Below are 18,884 nucleotides of genomic sequence, written 5' to 3'. Positions count from 1 at the left end.
GTAAATTTGGTTGTTATTTGAATGAATTTGTAATTAGGGTGTATATATGGATTGATTTATGGATTATGTATAGTCGATGTTCATTATTGAATTTTGTATAGTTGGATACTTGTATGTTAAATTCATTAGTGAATTGTAATCTTGAATTGTTAATAATGGAATTATGTTACTATTTAGGATAAGTTTGTTATGTAGGGTTAATATATTCTTGGATTATATTCTTAGTTGGTAATAATGTGCACATGGATGTATTTGATCAATGATAAATTATATATTCATTTGTATGTGTAGTTGTTGTTTATTTCAATAATATTTAGTTAAGTGTCTCCTTATTAGAAGTGTTGTGTGAAGATTTCTTATTTGTTCCTTGTTAGAATAAACTTGTATCGTAATGCCTTAATTGTTGTTAGATATGACCCCTTTTCTATGATTGGATAATGTTAATAAATAAAAATCCCTTGCCATGATGTCTAATACAACTCTCTATCATTGGTTTCATGAGAGAGATGACCTGGACCTCTACTATGCTATTTGAGTGAAAATGTTGTGGTTAATTACAAAATATAAATTTTGAATGGTGTGTGTGATAAATAAAATAAAAATAAAAAAATAAAAAAACATCTTCACATGTCATCAAAATTTTGACATCGTTGTCGGGGAACTAAAATGATGTTTTATTTGTTTTAGACTGTATATTGATATTGTTTGATTCTTGTATCTTCATTTTCTTGATTTATTCATTTATGTTGATTCTTACTTTGTTATTTGATAGTGAGGTGTATGACCAAGTCTTCTTACGCTAAATAAACTACTTGAGCTAGACCTAAGATAGATAGGGCATTTCATGCTTTGTAGAGGATTTAGAAGAAGTCATCTGGTGTTCTGAACAGTAGCTCTTTAGATTTGGAAGTAAAGATGACAGATAACAACAGAACCTTGAAGGAGCTTGCAGCACCTGATGTTACTTATCAGTACTCCTGCATTAGCTATCCTATGTTGGAGGGTGATTTTGAGCTCAAGTCTGGTATTATAAAGTTGCTTCCTAAATTCCATGGATTGTTAGGAGAAGATCCCAATAGACATTTACATGAGTTCCATGTGGTTTGTTCTACCATGAAACCACATGGCATTTTAGAGGAGGATATCAAACTGCGAGCATTTCCTTTTTCATTAGCAGGAGTAGCTAAAGATTGGTTATATTCGCTTCCACTTGGATGTATTACATGTTGGCTTGATATGAAGAGAATATTTTTGGAGAAATTTTTTTCAGCTTCTAGGACTACAACTATCAGGAAGAGCATCTGTGGCATTCAGCAGATTGTGGGGGAGACACTGTACGATTATTGGGAGAGATTCAAGAGATTATGTTCGAGTTGCCCCCAGCATCAGATCAGTGACCAGTTACTTGTTCAGTACTTCTATGAGGGACTGTTCCCATGGACAGGAGTATGATAGATGCAACCAGTGGAGGTGCATTGGTGAACAAGACTCCAAGTCAAGCTAGGGAGCTCATTGCAAATATGACAGATAATTCACAGCAATTTGGAGTAGAGCTATTGTGACTTGAGGTGTTAGTGAAGCTCAGTTGGCATCTACAGAGCAGCAGGGGATGAAGAACACTCTACAGGAGTTGACATCTTTGGTGAGACAAATGACATTAAATCAGACAGTCCACCCTTCGACTATTCTTGCGTTAGTTATGAAGGTTTGTGGTATTTGTTCTAGTTCAGAGCATTTCACAGATGTATGCCCATCTCTTCATCAAGACGAAGTTTATGTGGTGGCGAATCAGTTTCCTTCCCGTCCCCAGTACCAGCAGCAGTACAAGTATGATCCTATATCAGCTACATACAATCCGGGTTGGAGAGATCACCCGAATCTGAGGTATGGGAATTCCTTTCAGCAGTAATATCAGCCACCACCTACATTTCAGAGGTCAATGTGTTTCACAACAACCCAGTTGCAACCAGTTCACAGCCACAGCAATTGCCAAATCCTGCAGGACCCAAAATTGAAGATCTTATGCAGCAATTGATATTTAGCAGCAACAACATCAGCAGAGGACAGATGCAGTTATACAGAACATAGAAAGATAGATAAGTCAGCTCACTTCTAATCTAAATTAGTTGCAGTCATAGGGGTCTAATCAGTTACCTTCACAGTCCATTCCGAATCCTAAGGGAAATGTCAGTGCAGTTATGCTTTGGAGTGAAAAAATTACTACAGACCCTATTGCATCAGTCCCAGCACCAGACCCAGTCAGCTCGGATCAGATCATAGAGTTGGATTCACAGCCACGATGATCAGGGTCTGGTGTACCACTACCTTTCCCTCTGAGGCCAGTGCAGCCTAGGAAGAGTGTTGAAGAAGAAAAGGCTAGGAAATTCCAGGAGCTTGTGAATTTGTTTAGCAAAGTGGAGGTGAATGTTCCTTTGTTGACAATGATCAAGCACATTCCCAAGTATGCAAGTTTCTCAAGGATCTGTGTGTTCACAAGAAGAAGTTGAAGGGGAACGAGCTAGTCAGCATGGGGAAGAACATGTCTACACTCATTCAGTCACTACCCCAGAAGTGTGAGGATCCAGGAGTTTTCATTGTACCATATGTTATTAGGAGTTGTGTTTTTGAGGATGCTATGTGGGATCTAGGTGCCTCGATCAATGTCATGCCGAGATCAGTCTTTCAGTCACTTGGTATTGGACCTTTGCAGCTTACAGGTGTTGTTATTCAGTTGACCAACCATAATCATGCTCACCTAGCAGGAGTTATAGAGGATGTTTTGGTTAAGGTGAGAGAGCTTATATTCCTTGCAGATTTTTACGTTCTATATATGGAGGGTGAGTTGTCTACACATAGAGTTCCACTCATTCTGGGCAGACCCTTCCTTAAAACTACTAGAACCAAGATTGATGTATATGCAAAGACACTTTCCATGGAGATTGGAGATACTGTGGTTCAGTTTAATATATTGGACGCTATGAAGTATCCAATGGAGGATCATTCTCTTCTTAGTATTGGTTTATCTGATAATTTGGATTGTATGGATATGTTGGTTGAGTTTGCTTCTCATTTGGATATTTTTGATATTTCTGAATTATGTATTGATTTTGATGACTTTGATGATGATGATAGGAGCACAGTTGCATCAGGGTCTTATCTGTGACCCTTTTCATTTTGGTGAAGAATATGAAAATGTAGGGACTTGCGTTGGAAGCAACACCCCAAGAATCACTTTCATCAGTTGTTCAACCACTGAAGCTTGAGTTGAAGTCTCTACCTGTGCATCTGAAATATGTGTATTTGGAGAAGGACAAGCAACTATCTATTATTATTGTTAGAAACCTAGAGTTAGATCAAGAGCAAAAATTATTAGATATTCTGAGGCAGTACAGAAAGACTACTGGGGGACACTTTCGAATATACTTTTTTTAAATTAACTAATTTATATGCATGTAATAGTTTTGATCGAAACAGTTACATAAATCCAAACTACCACTAGAGTCATTCTATGCTTTTAGTTCTGTTATTTAAGTTCTACAATATAGATCATATAGTATAATTGGCCAAAATGTTGTATATAATTAAAATGATCAAATTTCAAATGACTCCTATTGTGTTCTTTGAAGTCCCTAGAATTATTTTATATTTTCTAATTTTGACCAACTTAAATCCATTCATCTTTTTTAACCAAAATTATTATATGAATCTAAACTATCTAAATTTCACATACAAACTCTTCTTTCTATTCCTTAGAGCCCCTAAAGTTATTTGTCTTTGTTTTTCAATTAGATCCATAGAAATTTTGTCCAAAACTACTAAATATACTTAAATTGCTCAAATTATACTAAAAAACTCCTTTATTGTATTATGAAGTCCAAAACTACTATACATTTTTGGACTTCTATAAGTTTAAGTGGGTCGAAAATTGTTTCTATGCGGACGACAAATAACAAACACAAATAAATAAAAATAAAGAAGAAACAAAAACAAAATATCTAGGGGAAAAAATGATAGTGTAGATTGAAGGAAAAAAGAGAGAAGTCCATCAATAATAAAGAGAAAATAAACTATATTTACATTAAAAAGAAACAACATTTGTAGTTTATCTTAGGATTTAAGAAAAGTTACTATTTCTATAGACGTACAATACTATGTTCTTGGGACATTTATAAGTTAGTCGATAGGTTAAGGGTTTAGCTAAAAGAGGATCAATAAGATCTTTTTAAACAAGCAAGTGAAAAGTAAATTTAACAAAAAAAATCAAATAAATAAAAAAAATAAAAGCCCGTTTAATTATATAAAAATAGAGAAGTGACCCTAATTTTAAATTTTTACTCAAAATTCATCTTTTGGAGTATTGTTGATAACGGAGGTGCCAATGATAATATGTTCAAAAAGATTCTAAGTTGAGATAAATCTTTATTTAAAGTTATAAAAAAATCTTCAAATTTGAACATGAACCTAATTCTCTAAATTACAAAACAATTTAGAGCAAATATCAAAATGACACTTTTATTTTTATTATTATCCAAAAAAAGGCACCCCATTTTGATCAACGGGGTGTTTTATTTTTCGTCGGAGAAATACCCTTTCTCTAATATTATTATAGTAGCTTCGATCAAACCTTTATAACATACAAAAATAAATTTCAATTTGATTAAAATTATTATACATAAAGCACTATTTTATATATATATATAGGGATTTATTATCCCACACCTCTTACCTCACACATCTCGTGAGCATCTCAAAATTTTTTTTTTTATACTTAATACTATAATTTAACCCCTAAATTCTATAATTAAAATCATAAATGACTTAACCGCAAGCAAAAAAATTAATAAAAAATAAAAAAAATTCGGGCGATCCACATGCGTACACAAAAAAATAATAAATCCCAGTCAGTCTTATGGACTCAATCCCTGGGGGTGGTCATCCCGGTCCCACGGAAGTTTCCCACCGACCACCAGGGTAAATCGGGAAGCGCATACGGCGGCCAATCCAGATGCCCAACATCCTTTGATTGCGTTCTCCATTTGGAAGAAAATTCTTGCAAATACACCGTAGTTGGGGATCGAACCGCGAGTCCTTGGATCACAACCCGGATGTCCTACCGTTGCACTATTGCCTCGGGGACATGCACATGCGTACACAAGCACGCATAGTATATCTCCCAAGATAACACTATATATTTATTTATTTATTTATTTATTTATTGGTCAAATAGCTCAAATTTTATCTACTACATGAAACAATTTGACTAAAGTTAGTTACTACTATGTAGTAACTATAATCTTACCTACTATAACGACATGGGAAAAAAGGTGTTTTTGAAGTGTAAAATAGAATGAGACATCTTTTTGGCAATAATGAATGAGGGGATCTTTTTTATTTTTGCCCAACAATTTATGCTTGCAAAATTATTTTAAAAATTAATAACTTTATAATTTATTAATTTTTTAAACTTATTTTATCTTTATCAATAATAACTATACAATAATATTCTTCTATGTTTCACATAATGATTTGATATTCAACCAATCAAAATGAACTTCTTTCACATTTTTATATAAAATTACTCGAATCAAACGTTTCACATCCTCAAACCCAAACCTGAATTCCAAAACTTCTTAGTCAATTCGGTTCTCTAATTAGATTTCAATATATATATCAAGTTGTTCCCAAACCTAGTAGGTGAGTTCCTTTCCCGCTTCTTCACACAAAAGTCATCCTTCAAAAGAAAAGCTTACCTCTGAGGATTGTGTTCAAATTCATAAAATGTTCCTCTTGAAGTTCTAATCTCAAGATCACCATGCCCGGCAATGAGAGTTATACCACATCTCGTGAGACTCCGAAAACAAATGAAGACCCGTAGGATTGTCTATCTATCGAGTGGTAAGTTCCACAAAAGAGGAGTCCAAATCAACATGTGTCATGAGCTACAAAAATGAAATTAATTCATCTCTTTAAATTCACTGATAAATCGATGAGTAGTACAACACAACTCAAACCATTACCAAAAGAAACAAAACAGTCTAATACCTGGGAGCAAACTAGTGAACGTAAAGGCACAATGTTGCTTCCTACAAATCCATGGATGTCAAGGTATTTTTGTTTTTGCAATTATCATGTGATCGTGTCCATTCTCTTCAGTTTGTGAGCATGCTCAGATCAGAGCACACACTAACATCACAAAAAAAGCTTTGAAGGACTATGAAGAAATCTATGAAATGCATATTATAGCATGCATGACCTAAGAAAAGAAACTAACAAAAGCAAAAATAACTGTTGGAGAGACTTGAGGACTATCAACTTCAAATAAATGGAGGTATATTTTAAATTTTCACAAAAGAATTATCTTTCATCTTCTAGGTTGCCATCCTCTGGAGGTCTATCATTTTCTCCCAGAGTGGCTTCACCTTCAACCCTTGTTTGTATACCTTCATGCCATTTTGAGAATCCCTCAATGAGAGCATCGCGCATCCAAGGATGTCTACATTGCTCCACGGCTTCAGGTAAGGTAACCCACGACCTGCAACGGGTGCTCTGCTCTGGCCATGACTGTAGCTCCTCTCTCACTTGCAGAGCGAAAATAGCCGCTTTACACAAACCTTCTGGGCTGAATTCATCTTGCAGGGTTTTGCTTTTGAAGAGATAGTCCCCCAAGAATGACTGACATTGAAACATAAGCTGTATCATTGACTAAATAAATAGAAATAATGAATAATGCATCCAAGGGGGAAATAAAAAAAGTAAAAAAGAAACTATAAAGTTTCTCCAAAATATCATTTTTATGCTTGCACTATGTAAGATTATACTAGGGTGCCATATCATAAATTTGTATGACATGGTAATTACCAATAATAGCATAAACAAATTTTGGATCACCAAAGTTTTTTTTTATCGAGAGAGAAGGAAATATAATTCATTAAATTACCACTATGTCTCCTCTGACTCCTGCTTCTTCTACGGCTTCTCGTACAGCTGCCTCTTCGACTGTTTCATCATTTTCCCATCCTCCCTGTAAAGGGGCAAAAAAGGATGCAGATCACAAAACAGATGCACAATGTCTATCAATATAATAAATTGATAGGATCCAATTGTATAAATAGTTAGGGGTGTCTCTGTAAATACACAAATGACATGAGCATATACTTAAAAAGTCAATAAGAGCGAGAGACCAAATATTTTTTACTTCCTTTACATTTTGCATACCTCAAAAATCAAGCAAATACAATTGTACATTCAGGATGGTGACTTAGAAGAAAGTGATTCTAGATTTCTACCTCATTGATCTTCACATAACCAATGTGTTATCCACCACCAAATGCAACTTGGACTAGAAATACGTTATGTGCAAAGCATAGCATGTCCATAGAGTATATTGTGGCATTTCCAAAACTGTTGGCACATGATGACACAATAAGAAGTAGTCCAACCTATTCTAGTGAAGGTGTTCGCTATTTGGATACACACATTAGTTTGTGATTCGTTGGAGATATACATAAAATTTCAATTTACATTTCCATGTTAGCACGATTTAAAATACTCAACTTTGACTTTAAACTAATGTCCGTTAGTGTTTCAAAATTACCTTCTCGAAATCAATCTTGAAGAAGAATATGTGACTTGGGTTGAGTTTATGTTATGAGATATTGTGATGTGATGAGTTCATAAGATCTCTTCTTTGAGTTGTTCATGACATTGAGTTAGGATCTTCATTATTTTTTATCTTCGCATTTGATATTTACAAGTAGGAATTGCTAATATATTTTGGTTGGGAGTATGTGAAGTGTAATAAGTTATTTGGTTCTTTGCTAGAAATTCTCGATAGAATGTCTTGCTAGATCTTCTGTGTATGTATCTTACACTTTTTTCTTGTTTTTGGACTTTTGTGTACGACCAATAGACTCGGTGGTCTAGGTGGCAGGATGATACTGCTACAAAGGGAGGAAGGGAGGAGAAAGAGTATGAAAAAGAATGTTCCACATTTTTTGAATCCTTGCACTGCACATGAACCCTCCATTTATAGATAGATTCCTAAGGAGATAATTTCTAACCAAAATATTTTGTAAGTTGACTTCCATGGATGAGACAATTTCTAATTAAAGTTTTGATGTTTTATTTCCTTACCCATTAATGGGGGTAGGTTGATTCGTTCCTCTGAATTGGTCCCTTCTAAAAGCTTCCTCTTTTGGAACGACCTCTATCTAGAGGGGGACATGCATTGATCATCACAGTTATACAATAAACTAAATTGCATCAAAGAAAGAAGACTCATACAACTAGCAAAAGAGGAACCCATTGATGCGTCATAACAAAGGAGGCTACCAAAGTTTTCATCTGCTACAGTAGACATGATGAGAACTCACTAGTCAAAGTATTTTATGATAATTGAAGAGAAAGGGGCTCATCAACAAATTGGAGAGAAATGATCCAATGCCGTAATTCGTTCTTCTGCAACGAAGAGGTTGTGGCAAGGGAGGACACAATCCTACTTTGTTACTATGATAAATGTTCACCATTGTGAGTTAAAGGACTGTAGAACTAAAATACAAAGAAATAGAATGTGCTTAATGCTGACCTAGTAAAATCTTGTTATAGCAATTGAAGCAGTATTTATTATGCTTGGTATATGACTCGTGAAAACATAATTTTATACACTTTTCGCATTGAAAGTATCATACCTTTGGAAATAGGAGACCTGGTCCACTAGGTGAGTTTATCATGAGAACTTCAAGTTCCATATCATGTTTCCCATCAGAAGTATCAAAGTTCTTATACCTAAAAGGGATACACCTGCATGTATGTGGCATGTTAGATGGTTGATACTCAAGCCATACACAAGCAATATTTAAATGACTTTATATTGTCCCATAATCCACCATATAGAAAATTAAGAAATTCTTTATCATTACCGATGTCATATTTATCATTATCTTCTCCACAGAAAACTTCAGTAAGGACAAGTTCATTGTTGGGAGTGCATTACTAAAACTCTTACCTATTGAAATCAGAGTCACCCATTAACTAATCCCTCAAGTCTTCCTGATATTACATCTCGTATATTCAATTTTGCATCTACTTAACTATAAACATTTAGTTTTCAACCTTTGAATTTAACTTATTTACACTCATCAACTAGCAATATCTTGTTCACCAAATCTTATTTCACATCACTTTCTTTGACTTTCTCTAGCACAAGGGAACTTAATATTATACTTTCACCATATATGAAATTTTAGCATATTATCTGGCAATATTTATAACTATCTACCAACAATGTGTTTAGGATAGCTTTGGTCAAAATGTAGAAACAATGCATACTTATGAAGTTGCCCTACATCTGAATTTGTATATCTTTGTATCCATGCTAGAAAATCATGGATTTCAAGGCTGTTTGACATGAACGATAAGCTTGATACAGAAATAAAACAAACTAATTGAAACAAAACTCTGCTAAGACATAAATTTAACTATTTCATGCACTGAAAATTTCCTAGGAAATCAAATACCTTGGTAAATATAAGGATTTTAGAGATTGACATCTAGAACAATTTAGTGTTATGATATTCTAGATATTGAGCTAGTTGCATAGTTCCTATCAAACAAGTGTACCGACATGACACTAATCAAACCAATCTCGCTACTAAAAGTTGATCTAAAAATAAAAAAATTTCAGATACATCCCCATAAATTCATCATCAATACACAAAAAGAAGAATGAATGGTTATCTAAATGCTAAGTTGTTTTACAAAATCATTGAATTGAAGGAGACAACATGGAAGAAAACAGCTTTGACTTCACCCGATCAGGAAGAAAATGAAGGGCATTCCTAGTATAATGATATATGGATATAATTGGCCAGTTCTTTCGTGTATCAACTCAACTTGATCAGAAAGTATGCAAGCACCCTACCAAAACAACTTGTATGAGAAAGTATTCAACTGTCAAACCAAATGGAGCATATCTCGCAAAGGCACTAAGGAAATATTTCAGATGCAGGAAATTTCCTAAATCTCCATTATCATCCACAGCTAAAAGATACAATGGTAATCAAAATTCTCACTTTCACGCAACACCAAACCATCTAATTGCTCATTGGACTGACTCAGTTAAATGGTAGAAAAAGACAGGCACATAAGCATCGATCAGACTAGCAAGAGAGCTACAGGAGAACCAAAATCAACGCTTTTGACACGCTACCCGGATCAAAGACAACACAACAAAGGCGTAGGACGCATATTTGTTCTTGTATTTCACTTGTCCGAGATCATCAGGTACATGATAGGAAATGGAACGAAAGGGAGATCAATCAGCACATAAAAAATTGAAGCTAGGAGACAGAAATAGCGACCCTAGAAGAAGGAAAACAAAGAATAAAAATTCAATCTTGAAAAAAAAAAAAAGAAGGGAGAAGAAGGACCCGGCAACAAGGCGACAACCGGCCTCGTATCGCTGCTGATGTCGACCGGTGCGGGCCACCAAATCGCACATGCTCCCTCCCTTTCCGTACTTCCCTTATTCCACTCTCCTTTTCGGCCCCTTCCGCGCCCTTTTCTCCTTCCGACCTCTCGTCGTCTCCCTTCTCTATCCTCGCTCCTGCCTGCTGGAATGAGACCGCTGTCGTTGCTGCCCGATGCGGCGGCGAAAGCTGAGGCGGTGGGAGGGACGGCGAGCGCAGAGGGAGCGGATCCCACAACGGATTGGCAGCGGACCAGGTCAAGGGATGAGGCGAGGAGAGAGAGAGAGAGAGGAAGTTGGCGATCGGTGGCTTCGGCTTTGAAGGAGTCGGTGGACCGGAGGCGATGCGTGCTCTCCGTGCGCAGATGGCGCGGCGACAACCCCGCCTTTTCCTCTCCTCCTATTTAAAATTTTAAAAATGTAAAAATATTGAATATAAAATAAGATCCATTATAAATTGCAATATTTCTTTTTTTAAAAAAAATTAAGAGCCTTATTTTTTATAAAAAAAATAAATTTCTGCGTTTCTCTTATTTTCTATTATGTTTATTGGGTCTGCCCCTTGCACTTCGAATCTCCATGGAATGGAATGCACCTTAATGGATAGATGAATTAGAAGAAGATTGTTGTCTCTAGAATTAATTAAGTTTAAGACTTAGATATTTGAATTATAAAAAAATAAAAAAATAGAATGCACCTTGACACCTTGCGCCTTGATGCGGATGGTCAAGATGGATGACATGACTCTCTTGCGAGTCTTATGATGGTCAAAGTCCAGGCTGAAGTGTCAGCGCGAGTCCGCATGACTTTGACCCCATCTCTGACTTGTCTCGACCAGCAGCCACTCTCATCTCGGCCATTAGCTACTCTCGTCTCTGTCGGAAGCAGTTACTCTCATTTGTGTTGGAAGCAATTACTCTCGTCTCGAGCGACAGTTGCTGCACTCGTCTCGGCCATCAACTACTCTCTTCTCTATCGGAAGTAGTTACTCTCGTCTCGGCCGGCAGCAGCTACTTTCGTCTCGGCTGGCAACGACTACTCTCTCAGCCAGCGGCCCCTCTCGGTCGACTTCATCTAGGCTAGCCTTGTCTCGGTTGTCCTCGTCTCAGCCAACCTCACCTTCACATACCGTCTCAGCCACTCCACCTCACTCAGGCTAGCCCCTAGCCTCAATATGAGTCTTTGACACACTAGCCCTGAGTGTCACCGCTCGAAGAAGGACTTGTCTGCAGATAACACAAGTTTGGTTCCCTCTAACACCCCTCCTTTCTGAGTCACCGCATAAAAGGCATATCAAACTATTAGACGTGGCTTCTCTCTAGCCTCTTAGCTTGCACATACCGCCAAAAGGAATATATTGGTGTCAAATCCGATCTTCTCCTACGCTTTTTCCCTGCATACGCAGCCAAAAGCGGAGGGGACAGAAGGGAGTTGCTTTCTATAGCGTGTGGCGGTACGAGGCGTACGTCAACCGACCCTACAGACAAAATCCTAATGCAGATTATAAAAAGAGTAACTTACCATCATGCAAAAGGTTCGCTCTCTGAAACTCTGACTGTTCTTACTACTTGCTCTTCGTTCTCCTCATCCTCACCGAAACCCTAACGTGAGCGTCGGAGTGGCTTGTCAGGACTCCCCGGTGCTAGTCTAACCTCTCTCTCTTTGAGTGTGTTTCAGGTGCGATTCCGGTCCAGCTCTCCGATTCAACCTCTCCTCCGCATCTGGTCCTAGGATCGCCTTCGTTAGACAGTTCGTTGACTAGTGGCTTGACCATCTATGGTATTTAGCTGGAACAAATTTGCGCCATCTATGGGAACACTGAGCTAAGACAATGTGATGGTGAACACTAGAAGAACTGTCGACGATCGCGATTTTGTAGATGCAGGAACCCAAGCGACATGGTGTCCCTGACGCAAGCGCAGCTCGAACAGCTGATTGACCAAATGGTGCAAAAGACTCTGCGAAGTCACAACTTCCGCCACTGCCGGCCAGGGAGGTTTCCCACCCCTTTGCCGGTGGCCAGCCAACCAATCAAGTCCCTTTGCCTAGCCTGACCCTACCTCCGATAGTGGTCTCTATCCATTGGGAGGCGCCCTCCCTCGCGAGGACTCTCATGAGTTTAGGGTAGGGGAAGCCCCCCTGCATGATCGAAAAGGGAAAGCTCTGGCTCCCTCGTAGAAAGAAATGGAAGATACTCCCTTCTCTAGGGAGGTCCTTGACCAGGAGCTGCCTCCTCACTTTAGGTAGCCGCAGATCGGTGAATACACCAGTACCACGGACCCAGAAGACCATCTGTGCCGCTTCAAGAATGCGGCCTTATTGTATCGATACACCGATGGAGTAAAGTGCAGGGTTTTCTTGAATACCCTGTCCGGATCAGCGTAGAGGTGGTTCAAGCGCCTCCTAACCTCCTCTATTTGCACCTTCAAGGACTTCAAGGCTGCTTTCTTGCACCAGTTTGCCAATAGTAGGAAATATCAACAAACACCTCTCAATCTATTTACCCTGAAGCAAAAATCCAAGGAGACTTTGAGAGAATATCTCCAACGATTCGATCGAGTCGTTTGGGATGTACCCTCCATCCCCTCCGATATCCTCATTAGTGCTCTCACCCAAGTGTTGGGTTGCAAGGGTGCAAACATAGTCCCACATCTAAAGTACATGGAAAAGATCATGGGGTTAAAAAGATGGAAAGTATCTCCATTGGTATAAGGCCTTTTGGGTAGAGCCCAAGAATAAAGTCATGAGGGTTTAGGCCAAAAGTGGAGAATATCATACCATTATGAAGATATTTTGATTCCATCGATTTTAACAAGTGGTATCAGAGCGAGACCGCTCTTCACTGGACTAATCGCCGGATGAGCCATGATCCAGATCTAACCATGTGGTTTGAACCTTAAACAAAGGAAGTGGGTGCTCCCGTGTCTGAATCAAGAGGACCAGACACCAGGTGAGAAGTCCTAGTAAGTCGGGTGGATCGAGGGGCAAAAAGTCCTAGTTGCGACTAGGTGGAAAGTCCTAGTAGGTCGGGTGGACCGAGGGGCAAAAAGTCCTAGCTGCGGCTAGGTGGGAAGTCCTAGTAGATCAGGTGGACCGAGGGGGCAAAAAGTCCTAGTGGGTTGAGGATTCAGACATCAAAATGACGTTGGGGGGCCTGTGGTCCTTTGTTTGAGGGGGGGATTGTTGGGTTGTAAGGGTGCAAATATAGTCCCACATCTAAAGTACATGAAAAAGATCATGGGGTTAAAAGGATGGAAAGTATCTCCATTGGTATGAGGCCTTTTGGGGAGAGCCCAAGAACAAAGTCATGAGGGCTTAGGTCCAAAGTGGACAATATCATGCTATTGTGGAGATATTTTGATTCCATCAATTTTAGCACTTGTTAAAACTGATAGAATCAAAATATCTCCACAATGGTATGATATTATCCACTTTGGGTCTAAACCCTCATGGCTTTATTCTTGGGCTCTACCCAAAAGGTCTCATACCAATGGAGATACTTTCCATCCTTTTAACTCCATGATCTTTTCCATGTACTTTAGATGTGGGACTATGTTTGCACCCTTGCAACCCAATAATCCCCCCTCAAACAAAGGACCATAGGCCCCCCCAACGTCGTTTTGATGTCTGAATCCTTGACCAACCAGGACTTTTTGCCCCTCGGTCCACCCGACCTACTAGGACTTCCTACCTAGTCATAACTAGGACTTTTTGCCCCTCGGTCCACCCGACCTACTAGGACTTCTCACCTGGTGTCTGGTCCTCTTGATTCAGACACGGGAGCACCCACTTCCTTTATTTTTAAGGTTCAAACCACATGGTTAGATCTGGATCATGGCTCATCCGGCGGTTAGCCTGGTGAAGAGTAACCTCGCTCTGATACCACTTATTAAAACCGATGGAATCAAAATATCTCCATAATAGTATGATATTGTCCACTTTGAGCCTAAGCCCTCATGACTTTGTTCTTGGGCTCTCCCCAAAAGGTCTCATACCAATGGAGATACTTTCCATCCTTTTAACCCCATGATCTTTTTCATGTACTTTAAATGTGGGACTATGTTTACACTCTTGCAACCCAACACCAAGGACTAACTGAAGGTGATTTTTTCAGGTCCTTGGTGAAGAAGTCACCTAGTAGCTATCCGCAGCTGCTAGAACGAGCGGCCAAGTATATCCATTTGGAAGAAGCCCAACTCGCTCGCAAGGTGAACAGAAGCCCTGCCCCTCGTCCAGACAAGAAGTCAATCCCCCTTCGCCGAGGCGGGAGGCTCCCTTGAAATTGCTCAACTACAGGGATGGGCGCGTAGTCCAGGAGGTGGAGTCTGCCCCCCTCTTCATGGCGGAACCCAGTCATGTAGGAGAGAAGTCCATCCATTTTTGTACGTACCATCAATCCCATGTGCATGGTACGAATGAATGTAGGCAGCTCGCCCAAGAGGTGAGCCGCATAATAAAAGAAAAACAACAGGCTCGAGGAACATTTTTCCCAGCTCCTCAGCGCACCTCCGCTCCAGAAAGGCGGCGTGAGAATTTTCCTCCACGTCGCTATCCACCCCCAGCCAACGCAGCTCCCCGCCGAGAAAGAGATCAATGGCGGCGTCCCTCTCACCCAGGGCGAATCCCCGCCGCGATGCCCTTCGATAGGAAAACAACAGATGAGACCAGTGTCGCAACGAGCCTTGAGAGGAGCACCAACTTGCCCCTCGGGACGTGCAAGACAACACCGTCTACCGCGGAGATATCAACATGATCTCCGGGGGAGCCACAGACGGGGACTCCCATCGCGCCTGGAAGGCTCATAGCCGAAGTCTCAAAGCATACGACATTGAAGCAGGTAAGAATGGTCCCCTCATTCATTTTGGCCCGCAGGATCTGGCCGGAGTTTCCACGCCCCATGATGACGCTCTGGTCATCTGGGCCCACCATTGCCAACTACAACGTGGCCCAGGTCTTTGTCGATACCGGCAGCTTTGTCAACGTCCTCTACAAGGACGTTTTCAACAAAATACAGATCGACAGGCAAGAGCTACACTACATGTCTATCGCCCTCTTCAGGTTTTCAGGGCATGAGGTGCAACCGCTGGGCCAGATCAGCTTGCCACTGTCCCTGGGAGAGGAGCCCCTGCGGGGCACGCGAAGCATTATCTTTGTGGTGGTGGATGCACCCTCCGCCTACAATGTTATACTGGGGAGACCAGCCCTCAGTGTATTCCAGGCGATCGTGTCCACCTTTTATCAGAAGGTCAAGTTCCCCGTTGCTGACTAGGTGGGGATGGTGAGCAGGGACCAAGGCACTGCACGCTGGTGCTATGTGGATATGGTGCAAGTCGACCGTAAGAAAGTGGGGATCGCTGGAGGTGAGGTTCAAGCTCTCCATGAAACACCTCACTCTCTCGCCGCTTGCCAGAAGGAGGAGGTGCAGATTGTACTAGGGAGGCCAGAGTGCGTCACGCAAATAGCTTCAAATCTGGCACTGAAACTCAAGGAATCATTGACAGCGTGCCTCATCCAAAACAATAATGTCTTTGCATGGTCGCACCAGGAGGTCACCGGAGTCTCTCCTAGCCTCATGGAGCATCGCCTCAACATTCTTCCTGGTTCTCGCCCAGTAAGACAAAAGAAACGAAGCTTCGCGCCAGCACAAGACCACGTTATAAGGGAGGAGGTGAACAAGTTGAAGGAGGCTGGGCATATCCGAGAGGTGCAGTTTCCTTCTTGGCTCGCCAACGTAGTCCTCGTCCCCAAGCCTGGCAACAAATGGAAGGTCTGCATCAACTTTCGGGATCTTAACCAGGCCTATCCAAGGGACTGCTATCCCCTCCCGCGTATCGACCAGTTGGTCGACTCTACGGTCAACTGTGAACTAATATGTATGCTGGATGCTTATCATGGATATCATCAAATCCCTCTGGCTGTAGACGACTAAGAGAAAGTTAGTTTTATTACCTCTGATGGTACTTTTTGCTACACCGTGATGCCTTTTGATCTTAAAAATGCTAGCACTACTTATCAACGACTCATTGATAGAGTCTTCAGGCAGCAAATCAGGCGCAATGTCGAAGTATATGTGGACGATATCTTGATCAAGTCCACTTGAACCGAGACCCTGCTGTCCAACATTAATGAGACGTTCGTAACCCTAAGAAAGCATGGGCTCAAGCTTGATCCCTACAAATGCGTGTTTGACGTCAAAAGCGGATGGTTCTTGGGGTACATCGTCACCGAAAGGGGGATAGAAGCCAACCCAGAAAAGATTCAAGCCTTGCAGAACATGACCTCTCCCCGTAATGTCAAAGAAGTTTAGAGCCTGGTGGGGCGAATCACTGCTCTCTCGCGGTTCATTTCTCATTCAGTAGAGAGAAGTCTTCCTTTCTTCAAGATACTATGCAAAGCTTCCCGCTTCTCTTGGGACGCCAAGTGTGAGGAAGCTTTCACCGCCCTAAAGGCTTATCTGTTGACTCTCCCGATCCTGTCAAACCAGTTGAGCAAGAACCTCTGTGGATCTATTTGTCTGCATCTAAAAATGCTTTGGGGTCTGTATTGATCCAACAAGAAGGTAAAACCCAGCAACCTATCTACTTCTCAAGTCATCTGCTCAAAGATGTGGAAACACGGTATACTACTTTAGAGAAACTAGCTCTGTCACTGATTCTCACTGCCCTCAAGCTCAGACGTTACTTTCTATCCCACCCCATCATTGTGCTCACTAGCAGCACTCTGGGCAAGGCAATGACGAACCCCGAAGCCTCAGGCCGAATGATCAAGTGGACTACGGAGCTCAGTGAGTATGACATCCAATACCAACCGAGGGTTGCCATCAAAGCACAGGCTCTGGCCGACTTCCTCACTGAAGTACCTGGATCTATGGAGCAAGAAGCATGGAAGATCTATGTCGACAGATCTGCTACCAAAAGCAGTAGTGGAGTGGGTGTGCTCTTGCTAAAAAGCAGTCACCACCGCAAAGCGACTCACTACAGTTAGCTGTCAAACTACAATTCCATATCTTCAACAACGAAGCCGAGTATGAGGCCCTATTGGCAAGCCTCCAAGCTGATGATTCTACTTAAAACCATACATTAGCCCGTTGTTGTCTCATTCATTAGCTCATCATTCTACTTTTTTTTTTTGACCTTTTAAGTCTGTATGGTTTTGATTCCTAGAAGACTCAAGATCCTAGAGCTACTGATTAGTAGATTGCATATATTGTGGATTTATGTCATAAATATTTTTTGATAAATATTTGTATTTTGAAATTGATGATTTGAATATCATTACTAAATATTAAATTGATTGTTGTTGTAATGGTGTAGATTTGAATATAGTTACCGTGTGATATTATAATTTTGTACTGATTTTTATATCTATTAAAATGTATTGTACTAAAATTATGTTAAAATAGTGACAGATTTAAAAACTCCATTGCTAATTTAGCGATAAAATTTATATTTTGATCATTAAAATTAGCGATCGAATTTAAGTTTGATCGTTAATTTTAGCGATCGTAATATAAATTTAGTTGTTAAAATTTAATGATCAATTTTATTTAGGTTGTTAAATTAGCGACCGAATTGAAAATTTCGATCGCTAACCTTTAGCGATCCAATTGAAAATTTCAATCGTTAAGCTTTAGCGACCAAATTGAAAATTGTGGTTGCTAACTTTTAGTAATCGAAATCATAGCGACCGACTAAATCGATTAATAATCAGTTGCTAAATTTTTTTAACGACTAATTAGCGACAAAACTGGCCATTGTAAATCAATGATTTTCTTATAGTGGAAGGCTAATCTTCTCCATTTTCTTCAAACTCTTTCGCTCTCTCGTGCACTCACGCAAGCCTCCCACCTCAATCCATTACTAATTTGACCATCAAAGGGGTCATGCTGGCAATGTCGATCCTCGATTGATGAGCTTTGATTCTTAAGATATCTAGAGCGAACTTACCAAAGAACTAATACCTCTGTAGTTTAAAGGAAGAGAGAGAAAGGAGGAGCTCAAGCACGCAAGTGAAAAAGATATCATCAATTACTTTTCTGTTCTAGATCAAATGACCAATGATAAAATTAATTTTGATTCAATTGAAATATCAAGCTTTCATCTCTATTTTATCTTAAATAATGTTTGGAGTTTGTAAGTGCTTTCTACTTGAAGTAACCATGATTTATTTCTTTTAAGTTATTATAGAATCTGTCTGAGTGAGCCGACAACGGGCGGGTGTCACGTGAGTCACCGCGCATGAGGTTCTCACTTTTTTTTTTTGTTATTTTGTATACATATATTTATTGACATGCATTTAAATAGTTAATTTATGGCTACTATATCTCTTTTAATCCTAGTGTGGTCATGTTGTGATGCAAATATATTATTATTAATTTATATTAGGAAGCTATATAGCCATTTATTTTTATATATAAATT

At 39.8% G+C, this 18,884-nt stretch overlaps 1 protein-coding gene and 1 pseudogene across 1 annotated transcript; one reads left to right on the top strand and one right to left on the bottom strand.

Annotated features, from left to right (window-relative positions):
* The first annotated feature begins 915 nt into the window (after positions 1-915).
* LOC141823812 (uncharacterized) lies at positions 916-17,449 on the top strand (annotated as a pseudogene).
* On the bottom strand, positions 6,355-10,498 carry LOC141822905 (nudix hydrolase 16, mitochondrial-like). The gene is made up of 4 exons (XM_074710206.1): positions 10,428-10,498; positions 8,688-8,799; positions 6,938-7,021; positions 6,355-6,672 (listed from the first exon to the last, which is right to left on the bottom strand). Exons 1-4 carry the CDS (start codon positions 10,496-10,498, stop codon positions 6,355-6,357), a joined length of 585 nt encoding a protein of 194 aa, XP_074566307.1.
* Positions 17,450-18,884: the final 1,435 nt, after the last annotated feature.

The sequence above is a fragment of the Curcuma longa genome, chromosome 3 (assembly GCF_044706935.1).
Source record: "Curcuma longa cultivar G26 ecotype Majalengka, Jawa Barat chromosome 3, ITB_CL_G26_1.1, whole genome shotgun sequence".
NCBI lineage: Eukaryota > Viridiplantae > Streptophyta > Magnoliopsida > Zingiberales > Zingiberaceae > Curcuma > Curcuma longa.
Note: the sequence above shows the minus strand (reverse complement) of the source record. Positions and strands in the feature narration are given on the sequence as shown.

Bases quoted from the DNA above. Each gene is read 5' to 3' on its own strand.
- LOC141822905 (XM_074710206.1), bottom strand. From the start codon at position 10,498: ATGTGCGATTTGGTGGCCCGCACCGGTCGACATCAGCAGCGATACGAG. The intron at 7,022-8,687 runs GTATGATACTTT...GCCCCTTTACAG, and splicing joins CAGGTCTCCTATTTCCAAAG to GGAGGATGGGAAAATGATGA. The intron at 6,673-6,937 runs GTAATTTAATGA...TTTCAATGTCAG, and splicing joins GAGTCAGAGGAGACATAGTG to TCATTCTTGGGGGACTATCT.